This window comes from Haemaphysalis longicornis, unplaced genomic scaffold (assembly GCF_048455015.1).
Source record: "Haemaphysalis longicornis isolate Haplotype H1 unplaced genomic scaffold, Haemaphysalis longicornis Haplotype H1 scaffold_5, whole genome shotgun sequence".
Classification (NCBI taxonomy): Eukaryota; Metazoa; Arthropoda; class Arachnida; order Ixodida; family Ixodidae; genus Haemaphysalis; species Haemaphysalis longicornis.
Genome location: NW_027526385.1, coordinates 64842511 through 64859149, shown reverse-complemented (window position 1 = coordinate 64859149; position 16639 = coordinate 64842511). Strand labels below are relative to the sequence as shown.

General features: G+C 46.4%; 1 protein-coding gene across 1 annotated transcript in view; it reads right to left on the bottom strand.

Annotated features, from left to right (window-relative positions):
- Window positions 1-11539, bottom strand: part of LOC144139718 (cytochrome P450 3A28-like) — a 52265-nt gene extending 40726 nt beyond the window's left edge. The window contains exons 1-4 of the mRNA XM_077672001.1: window positions 11460-11539; window positions 6492-6591; window positions 6170-6222; window positions 2174-2270 (exon numbers count right to left, since the gene is read on the bottom strand). Coding sequence (XP_077528127.1) covers window positions 2174-2270; window positions 6170-6222; window positions 6492-6591; window positions 11460-11539 — 330 coding nt within the window. The remainder of the gene's footprint in view (window positions 1-2173; window positions 2271-6169; window positions 6223-6491; window positions 6592-11459) is intronic.
- Between the last annotated feature and the right edge of the window lie 5100 nt (window positions 11540-16639).

The following is a 16639-nucleotide window of genomic DNA, read 5'->3' as shown; positions in this document are numbered from 1 at the left end:
AGAGCGTGCATCGGAGTTGCCCACGTTTTGCACGCACGGAAATCTGAGCTGGAGACTGAACGCACGCACTGCGCAAGTCAAGAGCAAAGGCCTAGCCACTTTCTACGCACTTAAAGGAAATCGAAACCAGAACTGAACTACACATTTACTCTCTGTTCCCTAATTACAGCTTCATTAGAGCTTAATTACGCTGAAAGTTTTTAAAGAGCTAGTAATAATTACCAGGACAATTATTTGTAACTATTTTGCTTCATTTCTTTGTTCTAGTAAATAATTACTGAACAACGTTTCAGCGGGCTGAATACGATTGCTCTGACAACCATGCGAATTGCATGATGTCAGCCATACTTTATGATGTCAGCGCCCACGATTCGTACGGTCTCAGAGCTCGCTTCACCCCACTGCTTCTGGCCTCCCATACGCCATCGGCTTTCACGCGGCTGTGTGCTTGTTTTTTATCGATTGTTACCGGGAGAAAACTGTCATGCATCGATAATTTCATAACTAACAACGATTGATCCTACTAGCGGTTTATCTAAAAGGTAAGTGCCCTGTGGAAAATAAACGCCCACGCGCGCGCCTGAATTCCGAGGGCGTAATGGAGGACAGGAGAAATGCCGAACCGGAAGTTGCGGGAGCAGACGACGTACCCGTCAGCATTTGCGCGTTTTACCGGTAACATATCACAGCAAACGATGCGGCAAACGTCCCTGACGTCATGGGTTAAGGATTGACGTTAGTACCAGCAGTTCTTGCGGCCACAGAACCGTGACGTAACACCGTCCGTCCTGCATTTGAACGGCCATTCGGCGCGCGACGACCGAATTCGAAACTGATCGGAATAAATGCGTTATAATTCTATGCTGGCGGCTGACCTTTTATGTTCAATTTTTGTACTTAGTGCACCAATAGGTATTCTTTACAGCATAAAAACCGAAAACAAACAATTTAGTGTCAGTATTTCTTTAAATAAGGGCAATGGCGTTAATGGAAGAAAACCTAGTGCCAAATGTCTCCGGTACAGGGTGGTAGCCGGCAGTAATTTTTCTTTCATGAGATTTATTTAGGTAATTGTAATTATTTATATACTAATTCGCTAAGTACTCTCCCAATCAACAAAGTGTCAAACAGGCACTTGTGAGCACCCACGAAAGCCATCTGACTGCGGTATTTCTGGCGACGTACTCATTGCGTACTCATTTTTTTCTGAATGATAAAAAATCCGCGAAATATAAAACCACCACCTGACCCCGCTCCCACCCGCATCATAAAGCAGTGCCCTCAGATATGCTGACTGGCAGCAGCTGCTGTGTCTGTCACACCCCAAGAGGCAGCACATCAGCTGGAAAGTGGCATGCATGGAAGGAGCAGCACCAGCAAGCTTTGCGGGGCGCATGCGGCAGATAAGGAACAAACTCGGTCGCGACTTCATCCTTCTGTATTTCCTGTATCTAATTTCTATAAAGCTGTGAGGGAGCCCGTTCGAGGGTGCTGTTGTTTGAGGCAGGCGGGAGCCCTGTCGCATGATATTTTTTATATTGCGCGGGGTTTCGTTAACAGTCAGAAATAAATGAGTACGCAATCAGAACGTCGCTGAAAATATTGCAGTTAGAAGTGTCTTGTGGATACCTACAAGTGCCTCACTGACGCTTTAATGATTGGGACAATGCTTCTCAAGTTTGGTAAATAATTACAATTACCTAAATAAGTTTATTTGGGGAAGCAATTTGTGGCCCGTTTTTCACTGCAATGCAAAACATTATGCACTCAAACAGTAATGCCATTGCTTTTTTGAAAAGGCTTGGGGCCCGATAGTTGGGACACCCCGTACAAGCGTCTCCTTTCAGTATTAGTTTATCTTTTGGCCGGGTGGCTGAATCGACGTTCCGACCGACAGACAGACCAAAATTTTGGGGTACAAAGTTAGTGCCCTTCCGCTCTGTGAAGAAGCATGACCTGCGAGCCTGTACGCAGTCCACGGTGTGAACGAAACAAAACACGTTTGTTTATGATGTGAGATTTAGCGTACTTTCTAACCAATTAACTGAATTTGAATCTAGTAAATGCTTGAAAGACTAAGGTGGCCTCGAACTTTTAGTGAAGGCATCTTGCGAAAAGAGAGACATTGAGGGAATGTAAGCGGGGGTTTCAAGGGTTTACAAAGCACACTCACCCCTCGCGCACTGAAGTTGCTGAAGTCTTTCTGCATAATTTGCTTTATCATGTTGAGATCCTTGGTGACAACGATAGGCACGGTACCTAGGAAGAATCTGCGTGAAGAATAAAAAGAAAAGGACCATAACTTGCGTGCTTCATTTCTTTATGGTATGAAGTAGCAAAGAAACGGACGCGTAAAATGGCCTGGTAAATCTGCTGGATGTAAGGCGTCTGGGTATGGCCTGTGTCGACCAGACGGTTTGTTGCGAAATTGAAAAAAAAAAACACTTGTGATTGGACGGTGTAATCTGGGTGATACCAAATGGTACAATAAAAATTAGCAGTGGCCTTACCCGGCTATGCCAGGATATACATAGCGTGAGCTAAGGTTCAGCTGGTCATTGTTGACTTTGCTGGTTGTGTAGGATTAGCTTGATTGTCATGCTTACTGCTGGTTAATTCAATGACACAAACACGGTATACGCATTATGTGACACATGTATATTTATTAAGCGGCCCCGGCGCAGCATCAGCAATCGCCCCAAAGCTAAGCTGGTTCCACAGGCACACGCTGATTTTGCCGCGACGGACGAGCCATCGGTTCCATACCCGGCCACCCCTCGCATGATCATCAAATGTACCGGGCCGCCACGTTTGGTACGACCGAACTAACGAGTGAAAGCAAAAACGAACGAACGAACGAACAAACTAACGAACTTCCTAACGAACTAAACATCTATCTAATGAACTATCCATGCAGGTCTCAATACTGGGCGTTGCTAAAATTTAAACGCATACCGTTGGAAATCACAAAACACGGCTAGAGACTCAGGCAAATGTCATTGTTTCGTTGGGAGTATTCAACCCGCGACATTGCAACGGTGCACACTCCATCATGCAGCGATGTTGCGGCGCCTACGCGCGCGCTATACGCCATGCCTATGTGACCACCAAAACCAAGCGAATGCATTAAAGAAGACGTATTAAAAGTCACGATCTGTTGCACTCGGTAAAGGTGCATAACAAACAAAGCTGAGGTGACAAAGAATACTAAAAAGGGGAAGTGGTGTTGCGACTAGCCGGTCCTCGCCGTCATTCAATCTAGTGAACTGTCAGTTGTAGAAGGGGCAGACACATCCGTTCGTAGTGGAGAGTCGCAGAACGGCACCCCTAATCAGATTGCTTAGACATTCCGCTTACTCGGATGTTTCGCATACTCAGGATTCCGTCGGCGTCCTGGAGGCCGAACTATAGGTCCCTTACGCAATACGACGCAAAAAAATCCCGGGCCATCTCCACTAACGTGAAACCCAGGGAGGGGCGAAGCATGCAGTGTATAAGTTTGTAGCGCCCTTTGGTCGGTGCTATTAGCCGGCGCCTTGGCGCCGGCTATTAAAGACGACGAGAATAAAGAAACCAGCTGCGCGTGCTTGGTGCGTCAGCACGGCATGGGTAGTTCGATTCCGAAAGCCTGCCACGCTGTTTCTCTCTTGCGCTGCGCTGCGACCCCACGGTTTCCTACAAGTTTATTCTTATCGCCTTGGCGTTTTTGCAAACGGAGATGAAACCGTGGGGGGGGGGGGGGTTGAGGTATGCAGCTTTCCTGTGAAGTTCTCCTGTCTTTGTAGCGCGAAGCTCTCAAGTGCAAGGCGTGAAGGAGTGTTCCGATGGTTTTTAGTACGCGTTACGGAGCGCTCCTGCGCGAGGCGTAAAGGAGTGTCCCGGTGTTTTTTTAGTACGCGTTACGTTCGAACGCGAGGCGTAACTGAGATTCCCCGGTGTTTTAGTGTCGTGACTACATGAGACTACGATTACGACGGCGACAGCAGACTCCAACGGCCCCAGCCCCTAGGAGAAGTTAAATGCAAAACGCAGAACGCCTTCTTTCTTATTTACTCTCACGTGCTCGTCCGGAACTCTTTCAAGTTCCTATCCCGGCGGATGCCTATGTCGGCATCTGCCAATTAAAATCCACCAAGCGTGCAAATAAAAACAAAGGCACTCCCATGAACACCTCGTGCTTCACCGACTAGTGGGATAGTTTGCTTTACCAGAAGGAGTTTTCTGGGGATGCACAACGGGAATAGACGGGACCCTAACCATAAACAGCTTCGATATTGTTGAACTGAATGCACGCAACCTTGCTCAATGCCCTGTGTTTCTCTCCCGGGCCCCAGAGCAGCCTCCAGCCGGACATTTGTCATGAACATAGACCATGTAGCGGGTTTGGTATCCAATGGATACTTCCATTTCATGATGGTCAGCGCAGACGAAAACAGGACAAGAAGAGTAAGGACGACACAGCGCTTCTCTCGTCCTTGCTCTTATTTTCCGGTTTTCGTCTGCGCTGACCATCGTGAACGCACTCCAACTCGCCCAATTCGCTACCCTATTACATTTCATACTTACATTTGCTTGTAAGCGACGCTAGTCATCGTGATCTACCAAGTATAGCTGTTTTAAAACTGCAGTGAAAATTGTTTCTGACCTCATTGGAGTAACGAGATTGTCTTTCTTACTAAACGCAAGAATTTGAGCACATGAGTTTGCGCCGTACATTTAATAAACCCAGGTGAATTGTGAAAACTCTGAATGAATATGAATGCTGAGTCGGCGTGAATTCGTGGGAGTTGTGAATCCATTTGAGAGAGAGAGAACAAACTTTATTTGAGTTCTCAGTCCACCTGAGTCGAAGTTAATTCCGAGTCCAGTTTGAAATCTGAGCCCCAGTAAATTTTGAGTTCATTTGAGTTCTGAGGCCGGGTGAATTCCGAGCTCATCTTTAGTTCTTAGCATGGCTAAGTTCTTAGCGCATTTTGTGTACTCAGTCCATGTGAGTTATGAGTCTATTTCAGTTCTAAGCCCGCATTGATTTAAAATTCCTAGTGAGTTCCGAGCCCGAATGAGCTCTGACTTTTTTGTTCGGTGTGAGTTTGGGTTTGGTTGAGCTTTCAGCAATGAGTAGGACTGAGTTTGAGCGAGCCGGTATAAATTGGCGGAGGAATGCGCGTGACGGTCATTTAGTGGTCACAGTGGCCTGGCGTCGGCAAAACGCCTCGCGTATGGCTATTTTTGAACCCTAATCATTTTCAGTGACCGAAGCATGAACCCATCCAGACTTCCTACCTCCTGCTGTAGTTTGACATGATTCTATAGCTGAGATACTCTAATCTACAGGAGCACAGAAATACAAAAGCTACGACCAGTGTCACTGGGAATTCAGATGCTGTTTAGCTTTAATTTATTATCGATAAGATTTACCATCCATCCTTTAACAAAGTTAAGAGAAGGGCGAAAGGAAAATGTAAACACGAGCTTCGTTGAAATTGCGTCCAGTCGGTCATCAAACCTTCAAACACCAAATCGCAAACTAAGAACGAACCAATGGGCAGATGTTTTGTGCACTAAGTAAACGCATCTACGAACCAGCTAACTGTGTACCGATACGTGGTTTATTAGATAGCGGCGTACTGTTGAACTCGTTATTCATGATCGATGCGTGAAGTGTCTTATCTAGAACCGTTCCTTTTTCGTGATTTTCCAGTACCATCTTCAGGCACGCGCCGTGTGTCCAGGTATCTTATTAGTTCTTTTCGGTCCACCAACCATTGTATCAGGAAATAACCTTGTTTTTTTTTAATAAAGGCAATAGGTCCCACTAAGAAAGCTTTCGCTTTAAAAGCAACCTTAATACCATGCCTAGGTAAAGCCACTGTACCCTTGCAGCGTGCTAGTATGCATATGGAATCACAGCAGTGTTCTCAAATCCTCCCGCCGAAAACAAACCCCACTGGTCACACACGACGCGTGAACCTACTGAGGAGTGGCTATGCGTGCATTTGTTGCATTCGTTCTTTAGTCCAACGTGCCTCACCACATCGTTCCATCCGTGCACCATTCAGCACCTGATGCGCTATCCAATCTGTCTTCTCAAACACTATTAACCGCACACCGCGTGCTGAGAACAATAAGATAATGAATGCTTCAGACAAAAAAAATCTTTAGAACTCACCCAAAAACATCGCCGTACTGTTTCAGCCATCGGCCTAAGCTTTCAATCTGCGTCTGAAATGCGAAGGAATTCCAATTACTGAGAGCAGCTACACGTAAACGAAGTGTTTATGATGACACCGATCGCCATAACTAACAAGAGAAGGGGTGATTACAAAACAGCCGTTGTTTTTCTAACTGGTTTATGAGTGGTCGGCCACAAATATTTTTATTGCCTTCTTCAACTAACACTTGTGGCAGGCATACAATTGCGTCATGAATTTCGTCGCAACGCCCAAGTAAAATATGCTCAAGAAATCTGAAGAGATTCTTGATGAACGCACAGGCTTCCAAAAGGCGTCTGCATTCCCATTGATGAGGCTGTCAAGGGGTGGTCCTGGTATTCCAGTGTCCCTGAAGACTTCGAAGCACTTCCGCCGCTCTCTGCACCACGACAAATAGGGAAAAAAAGTGGGACAAATGACGGGCAAGTTATTCAAACCTAAGCTCCAAAAACCTAAAAAATAACGAATAAAATTTCTATGCACCGAAGGCAAGTGATCAGATTTGATGCTAGAAGAATTTTCGAAATTACATTTTTAGAACTTCGGATATTCTCAAATTTGCTGCAATTTTTTGTGTCTTTGGCACCTCGCAGATATGAGGTTTCAAATTTGGATCGTTTGGCTTTGAATAGGAGGAAATCAATGGTGCCTCATATTACGAAGAAACTAAGCGAAGAGACGCATTACTACAGAGGTAGGTTGGTTCGAGGCGCCCATTGCTGTTATCTCCCTCCGAAACGAACCACGCCATTATGCTACCAACTCCACGTCAATCCGGGCGATGGAGTGCGTCTGAGTTTCTTTGTGTATGTGTGTGCAAGTGCGCGTGTTTGTGCGTGTATGTGTGCGCATACAGGCAGAACACATAGTTAACACAAAAAGGGAATGAGTTGTTCCCGCAGTGAACACTGAAAGAAAAACGAGCAGTCGAGAACGCCAAGGAAAAATGGCGACTGTTCGCCAATTTCTCGTGCGTGTACAGAATCTTTTCCAAAAATATTTTCAACGTTGATTAAAACTCTGCTGGTCCATGGTACAAAGAATACCGACGCACGCTACACAAAAGGACCATTTGGAGGCAACAAAACTTGCGGCTGCTCTAAGAATAAAAAACGGTCCCGCATAGTGAGGGCTTTGGTTGTGGCAGAGGTGGTGCCAAAGGTAGCATAAGAGGGTTTCCCTGCAATCGACCGCTCTTTAGAGGCCGTGCACCCTCGATTCCCATCGAGGCGGTTAAACAGAACGCCCCGGGCCCCTTAATTGTAGGAGCGGTGCGGTATACCACCCTCAAGCGTTAGATGCAGTTGTACAAACGGTATATGTCCCAGAAGGGGGCGGAGAACACAGCCGCACGGAAAGCCGAATTTGTAAGACATTCATCATGTTATCGAAGGCAATTGTTCTGCCTCCAATTAGGGGCCGTATGGTTTACTTTCTTTCCTAATAGAAAGTGTTACTTCGCGAATGCTAGTAATTATTGAACTGTGTGTGTGCGCGTGCGTTTGCGTTTGCGGGGTGGAATATTTCTTGTGAAGAATATACGTACCGATAGGCCCACTACACTAGATAGACCAGGTCAAGCAGTGGGCTGTACGCATCCGGCGATGCTGCTAACGCTCTCACTAATCGTGCTCCACGCTTTTTCAGGCAGTTCTATCATCATCATCATTAACACCATCATCATCATCATTAGCCTATCAGCCCATCAGCCTATCACACCTACTGCAGGGCAAACGCCTCTCCCATAAATCTCCAAATATCCCGGTACAGTGCTAACTGCGACCAATTTATCCCCGCCAACTACTTGATCTCATCTGCCCATCTAACTTTCTGCCGCCCCCTGCCACGCTTGCCTTCTCTAGGGATCCACTCTGTTACCCTTAATGATGAACTGTAACATGCCCTGCCCACGTCCGTTTCTTCTTCTTAATATCTACCCGCCGCGGTGGCTCAGTGGCTAAGGCGTTGCGCTGCTGAGCACGAGGTCGCGGGTTCGATTCCCGGCCGCGGCGGCCGCTTTTCTGATGGAGGCGAAAAGCAAAAACGCCCGTGTGTACGAGATTTCGGCGCACGTTAAAGATTCCCAGGTGGTCAAAATTAATCCGGAGCCCTCCACTACGGCGCGCCTCATCGCCTGCGTTGCGTCGGCGCGTTAAACCCTAAAATCAATCAATCAATCAATCAATTCTTCTTAATATCTACAAATATGTCCTCAACACGCGTTTGTTCCGTGTCTCACTCCGCCCTCTTTTCGTCCCTTAATGTTTCGCTTACGCCTATAACATTCCGTTCCATTGCGCGCTGAGTCATCCACAATTTATGTTGAACCCTCTTAGTGAGCCTCCAAGTTTCTGCCCCATAGGTGAGTACCGGAGTACCGGTTCTTACCGGTACTCCGGCAGTTGAACTAGCCCTTATGAGGGTCGTTGCAACGTATACACGTATACATGCATACACACTCATGATCGATACATAAGTACAGTCATGGACAATTCAAATATGAACCGCGGAGCGCACGACCGCAGATACCGGTGCCGTCACCTGGCAGAGGCCGTGGATAACGCACGGACATGCGCAGTTGAGATGAGGGCAGCGAGGCTGCGTGTCCCACTGCGATATGTTGCCCTCTCCTCGCTGGTATGCTTGCCTTGTCGCCATGCCGCAAAAACGATGCAAGCACTCTAAGTACTACCGCCTCTGCACCTGAAGGTGTTGGTCGCGTTGGGAGCAATGCGGCGCGTAATTGCTTGCAGCTTCGGCCAGTGCTTGGGACGAAAACGCGTGGACGGTCTCGCAAGGCACACTGTTGCTCATCATACTTTCTTGAAGAAAACCAGTGCACAGCGATGGAGACAAAAATAAATGCATGCCACTTAACTTCTGACGGCACTGCATTGTTTTTCGTTCGTAGCGCAGTGGCTCGGGGATTGAACATTGAGCTGGCCGCCAATAAGAATGCGCCTTTGTTCGACGCAGCCACTTGGCGGATTCGGTGCTGGTAGCAAAAAATAGATATACCACTAGAATTCGTCTGCAATCATATACATTAACTGCAAGCAGTGTGTGGGCTGGGAAAATTACTCGTAGAATTCTAATATTCACAAAAATTAAGAAGATATGCATTTCGAACCATTCTATAGGCCAGTTGCCCTTGCGCAACAATTTTGGCGACCCGATTTTTTAGTTTTTTTGGAAGGCACCTCAGTGCTTGTAGAAATCCGCAGAGCGGGGAGCACTGAGCGCGGTTTAGGCGTGACCCACGTGCCCATCGTTATTTGCTGAAGTTATGCATTCACCCGCGAAGCTATGTCGGCAAGTTGACTTAACAACGTGAGGGTTCGAGCTAGTTGGTACTCCATAGTGAAAATTTAAAGCGCCACAAATTTAGAAAAAAGACGAATGACACAAGACGAATACAGTGCGCACATACTCTAGTTTAGGACGATGCGCACATGCACTGTTTTTTGTATTTTTTCACCTTTTCGTATATATATGTTGTGTCGTAAATAAAATTTCCAGTGGCAAGTTGACGTCGGCACACACGGGGAGCAGGAGCTCATGTGAGCCGAGCACACAGTGGCCGTAGACATTATCTCGCGCCGCATCGCTAACAATTGTTTTCAGCGCTCTTGTAGCATGGCGACAAGGCAATCATGCCAGCGAGCAGAGGGCAACATATCGCAGTGAAGCACTTAGCCTCACTCCCGTCATCTCAACTGCGCATGTCCGTGCGTTTTCCACGGCCGCTGCCAGGTGTCGGCACCGGTATCTCCGGCCGTGCGCTCCGCGGTTCGTATTGTAATTGTCCATCACTGTACATACATAGATGCATTAATACATACATACGTACGGACATACATACATACATACATACATACATACATACATACATACATACATACATACATACATACATACATACATACATACATACATACATACATACATACATACGTACGTACGTACGTACATACATACATACATACACACATACATACATACATACATACATACATACATACATACATATATACATACATACGTACGTACGTACGTACATACATACATACATACATACATACATACATACATACATACATACATACATACATACATACATACATACATTCAAGCATACATACATGCATGCATAGTAAAATTCCACCCTTAATTCTCCATGCAGAGGTATATATGGATTCATAGTATTCCCCTCCATTTGGCGCCATTCAAAACTCACATTTTCCCATGTAAAAGTTATACGCTTTTGACCTGTGTTCTTCCTTGCGTTCTTGACGTCAGGCTTGCCTTTCTGGGTCTATTCAACCAGCCTCCCATTCCAGATTGTAAACTGCTCCCACAGCGTAAACACCGGATGTGGCTGTCTTAACGCTCCAGCTAGAATAGATGGGTTGCCCGATAGCCGCCTGCCATGGCTTGCACTAGACCACAGCGCAAGAATAAGATAGGAGGTGAAACTAAGCTTCCTAGCGCGTCCAGTTAATGTCGCAAGCGCTCGTCATAGGTTAAGCTAGCGGCATCGGCCGTGGTTGAAGAGACTGTGCGGCCGCCGCTTTCGGCATTGCATTGTGCAGCCATGGAATGAATTGCGGCCGCTATCATTTCGTCCGTGGAGGCTCCGTGGAGGTTCACTCCTTGGAGGCTCACTAAGAGGGTTCAACTTAAACTGAGGACGACTCAGCGCGCAATGGAACGGAAGGTGCTAGGTGTAGCATTAAGGGGCAGGAAGAGAGCGGAGTCGGCCAGGGAACAAACGCGTGTTAAGGACGTACTAGTAGAAATTAAGAAGAAGAAATGGACGGGGGAAGGGCATGTAAGGCGAAGGCAAGATAACCGTTGGTCATTGAGGGTAACGGAGTAGATCCCTAGAGAAGGCAAACGTTGCAGGGGGCGGCAGAAAGTTAGATGGGCACATGAGATCAAGAAGTTTGCGGGGATAAATTGGTCGCAGCACAGGCCTTTGCCCTGCAGTGGGCGTAGATAGGCTGGTGATGATGATGATGATCATTTCATCGATCAGGTGACGCTACCCTCTGCTTCGCCGTCGCAGCTGCGAAGCTTTGCTGTCCGTCTTGGTTTTCATTGCGACATTATCTGGTCGCTCGCGCGTGCCTGCCGCAATGGGCCGTTTCGCCTCCTTTATATTCTTGCTCGTGCCCTAGACGGCTAATTCAAGGCTCTAGGACTAGGCGGACAATTTCGCCCTAAAAAGGCATCTGCGGGTCTTACCTGAGGGCCCAACGGTAGAGCCCGTAGAGGCCACAGAAGACGAGGAAGGTTACCGATGCCCAGTAGTACGCATCGGTCATTGCGGGCTTTGTGTGAGACTCTCCTTCTGATGTGGCTATACCGACCAGCTTTTCTACGTTCTTCACTAAACTTAGCGACGATGCAGGCTCAGATTGCGACTGCTGCGTCACTGCAGCCGTAATTCGGCCACTGGATCAGTAGTACACAGCCTTTATTGTGCTTAGAAAATGCAGGATATTTATGCACGTTGTTCATGGGGTCTTTGTTCTCGCCAATACATGTATGCCAATTTTATGTCTGTTTTTTATCGCTGCTTCTATCTCCGGCAAAGGCGTTTTTATTGGTCATGCGTGTTGCCCTAGTTTGCTTTTTCCGTCGAAAAATGGTGGCAGCAGGTGTGCAAAAAACTGTTCATCCAATGTAGACGCACCTCAGGCTAGACGATATGGGCTGCTTTATGTAGAAGAGTCGCCTCCACAAGCGTACCTCGAAGCTTGATTCAAGAGTGAAAAATAAAAGCTTGGAGTTTTCCCCTAGTTTTGCCGTGTATGTGCGTTCTATTCTGAGTAAATCTGCGGAACGAAGGCTTGAAGTAGGAACATTTGAATTGTACACAGAAATGTTCACGGGCGGCATGGATTGCATAGATTTATAAATACTCCAAGTTTTACTTCCCGTTGAAAGATAGCTTCGTTGCTTCTTCCGGGAATGAAGGCAAGATTTCGTCATTGCAGAAGACGATACCTCTTTTTGCTAAGGCGTTGAAGCAGGCGTCATAGACCGCTTGTATACAATGCGCGCCAGGGATGCTGCCCAACCCAGCGGGTGCAATGATCTCTTCGATAAGTGTACGAGAAGTGCGATGTAGAGATTTCCTATGTGTGTCCATATGAACAGTGATGTTACCTGTCGTAGGCACCACAAGCAAAGCAGAATCTTGAGTAGGGGGTTTATTCCGTTATGTGGGAGGATAAACACCGTTCCAGCAGACAACACCTAAAACACGTGCAAGTCAATTAAATCGTATATTTATATTACAGAACTATATTCATGACTTGCTAGCAAAGCAAAATACCCCGCAGATAAATAACAAATACCGTTTATCTTAACCGCGACGTTTCCACAGCGCACCCTCAAGAATTGAAGACATTTTTTCTAAATTCTGCGAGTTCTAGCATTTGAGGAGCAAAACAGCTTGATTATCTTTGATCCACATGTTTTTCTTTTATTGTCAAATACTTTGGCCACAACTTCTGCGTGAAAGGACGCACGTTGAGCTTTGCGTCGTTTAGGCTCGTAAAGCGCGACGCTTCACGTAAATGTTGCTCAAAGAACTTTGCCTGTAAACTATCTGCAACCATTGCGAGATGATTAAGGTGATAAAAGCGATACACTTCACAAACTCCGGATGACAAATAAATGTAACAAGAAGTCTAGCTTTATATAGACTATTCTCCTTCTCATACACTCGTCCTCTGCGCTTTTTGTGCAGATGCCGAGCTCAGCATTGCTACATATGGCAGCTTCTGTGTCTCGTAACACGGAGCCCTCTGGGCCCTCCAAATGTTATTTCTTCCTTCGTTCTTGCTCAACTTATTTCTTTTGGAACTCTCACTCTCAAAGTTCGCCAACATCCTGCACAGTCGCTCTCGATATTGTGGTACGAAGTCGCGAATAGTGCTTTTGTGTAGTACAAAAGCTGTTAGGCAGATGTGAAAGAAGAATGCTTGACTCCTGCCCGAGTGTGTAGGAATGATCAGTTTTGGAGATAATGGCATCGTTTAATGCTTTCCTTCGAGTTAATATGCAATATTTTATTCGTTTTGGCTTGTGTGGTTTGTTTTGTCCAATGAATCTTGTTTGTTGGCCCCAACAAACAAGATTTTTCTTCCTTAGATTTGTGCAGGATTTGTGTGGAGTGGAGGGACAAATATCACGGTTCAACCCCAGTTAATTCATAAGGCTGGCAACAATACCGGCTACCAACAATTGTTCGCCATTCTTCGGTCATCTCCAAATTTAGTTATGATGTACCTGTTGCCTCTCAAATAATTTTCATAGATGATCAGAATGTCGAATTGAAGTTTATGATTCCTCTTGGACTTCGATTCATATATTCGCAGCCTGATTTCGTAGCTGTCGTATGAAAGCTTGTGGTTCAAATGATTTTGAACCACATAAAATAAGACAGAAATAAGTGTTGGCAGTCAAGGAAACCTCAGAAAGCAAAGGGAAGAATGTGGTAGGTCATTGAGAGAGATAAAGAATTTGGAAAGACAGAAAAGAAGTGGAGAAAAACTTTTCATCTTTTCAAAGCAGTTACTTTTCAATACCTTTTCAAAGCAGATGATACCAATTACTTTAGCAAATCTGCAGCACCTACGCCGAGAGTTAATAGTGGTGACTGATCTGAAGTGTAAAGGGCATGTGAAAATCTGAAACAGAAAAGCCCCGAATGGCGCTGAACACGCGTTATCAGCAGCTGGTCGGGAACCGTACTGTAACCGTTAGTGTTTTTAGGTTTAGTTTCTGAGCCACACCGCAATCACTATACACTTCACCATTTTTGATGACGTAACATGTTCAATGCGCGCCACCCAGGAAAAGTTCATACCGAGAATTACAAACGCCGTTGCGCTGGTATATAACTCTGCCAATAGATCGGTCCGTAAACAAATAAACACAATCTCTGTACAACCGGTCCAATGCTCAAGCTCTAACATTCTCGCTTCAGCCACTGGTGTAAATCTCTTCGAGCGAATGCCGGGGAATGAGAGCTGACACTTCAAATAATCGAAAGACCACGGTGGTTTAGAGCGATCTTGAATTTTTCGCCATTGAGGATTGAGAACACTCAGTGTTGTGTGCAATGTTTATGCAAGACGCCTGAGCAGTGCCTTTCCGGCATCGGGCTCTTCCATCCGAACGAGGTGCTAGAACAGCCGGTGAGACGCCATCCGACGAAGCGGTGGAAAATGGGCCTCATCAAGAACCTATTTGTTTGCCGCCACCTTAGCAACTCCTACGGATATCTGAACGCCCTGCAGGTGCAGTGCTTCCAGACGATCATACTGGGATTCCGAGGTTGAGAAAACAGGTAGTTCGTAAAAAACCTGACTCAAAATAAGCAGCGAGAGGAGTAAAAGCATAAAAGACGGGCGACTCCCCCAGTTGGTTCAAGCGATTCGTCGAAGCACATTTAAACTGGGTACAAAGGATGTGACAAGAGACTCCATAGCCTGCCTCCAGAATAATTTATAGTCGATGGTGATTTCATACAATTCGCTTGCCGAAACTGCACACGATTAGCCTGCCGAATCGGGAAGCCACCTAAGGTTAACTTGAGGGACGTAGCTTTCAGTTGCTTTCCAGGAAACAAAATAAAGCAAGATTGTTCCACTGAGACCGTTACTCCCACCGACGCGAGACAGGCTTGTACGGAAGAGGATGACTCCTTGAGCTATCATAGCCAACTGCTTGTATTGATATCCGGAGATCCAGATACATATGTCGCTTGCAAATATTCATAAGGGCACTGCCTCGAAATCTTTTTTTGGGATCGAGGAAGGCCCGCAGTAGCCTCACTGAAAAGTGTAGGGAACAGAACACTCCCCTGCGGCGCACCGCGTGATACACTTCCAGTGGTACTTAAACCTTCCCCTAAGCGCACCTGCATAGAGTACTCTTGATGAAACCGTGCACGAAGCGGATAAGATTTTCTGTTACTCCCATTTCTCGCAGCCTTATTATGATGCTGCCTTGTAAGACATTGTCGTAGGCATTGGACGCGTCAAAAAATACAGCCAGTGTTAAGAGTCTAAAGTCGCTGGTGTTCGACATGGCAAACAAGGTCCAGGAAGCCAAAACAGACGACTGGGCGAGTTGGTACATTGTCTTGCTTGGTAACAGCGCAAATAAAACAGGACACAAAAGGAAGCAGGAACGAACACAGCGAACACAGCGCTGTGTTCGTTCCTTCTTCCTTTTGTGTCCTGTTTTATTTGCGCTGTTACCAAGCAAAAAAAAAGGTCCAGGACGCTGTCTTGTGCGTACAAACGTTTCCTGGAGCCATTCATGCATTGCAGAAGCTTTGTCTTTCTTTCGAGCCACCACATCAGACTAGCATAACAAGCTTTTCCTTTAAATTAGTTACAGACGTGGTGTGTGAAACCGTGGAGTATGAGGCAATGTCTGCCTTATCCTGGCCGGGCTTGAGAAGCGTTGCTACCCATTCAAGCTTCCACAAACCAAGATAATTTCCAGAGTCCCAAACAAACTTAAAATACAGGAGCAAGTGTTTTTCGTGCTCTAAAGACAATGGACAAGCATTCCATAGCTTATCCTACCAGGACCCGCTCCGCATCGTCGACGCAAACTGTTCAGCGTGGGCTCCTGGAATCCCCAGAAAAGCCGTCAGTTAAACCTTCAGCCAAGGCATGAAGGGACCTGTTATTATCTAGGGCTAGAGCGATGAATGGCTTGTACAACCACTGGTCACCGGAGAGCCCATTGACAACGGTTCAAATTCTTGTTGCTGCGGTAAAGACGCTTAAAGAATGGCAAAACACAACACATTACGGTTTCTATAATTTGTTTGTGTAACGCCTAATCGCCGAATTCAACCTGTTAAAGCAGGCCTTAAGAGATATGTCCTTTTGGTGTCGAGTGCACCGACGTTCAGCCCTTCGCCGTGTAGCACACAAGTTCCTAAGGTTGAGATCCGGTGACTGGAAGTGGGCCGGTAGCTTGAGCATAGTAGTTTCTGTTGCCTTTCCCGCGAGCATGGCCTCGAAGAAATCTGCTGCAGAAATGTTCACATTGTCTCTATGCTGGTCCCAGTTGACGACACTTCCGAACCTGTGCTCAAATTGTTGAAAAGAGGCCGCACCAGTAAAAATGGTCAAATGATCGCTGCGCATTCGATCTGGAGAGGTGTTTCAGGGAATGTGCATATTGCCACGAAGCCAAAGTTGACGCACTCGGCTTCAAGGAAGAACAAGTTTATTGGAGGGACCCTGTGCTCCCCTAACAACTAAAAAAATACAGAGGCGGCGAAGCAGCAGTCAACAAAGTTACTTGCGCAGGGGAGTCTCGGCGAATGGAATCCCGCGACGTCTGCTCTGCAGGATTTTATCTTTCGGCGCAAGTGTTTCTCGAAC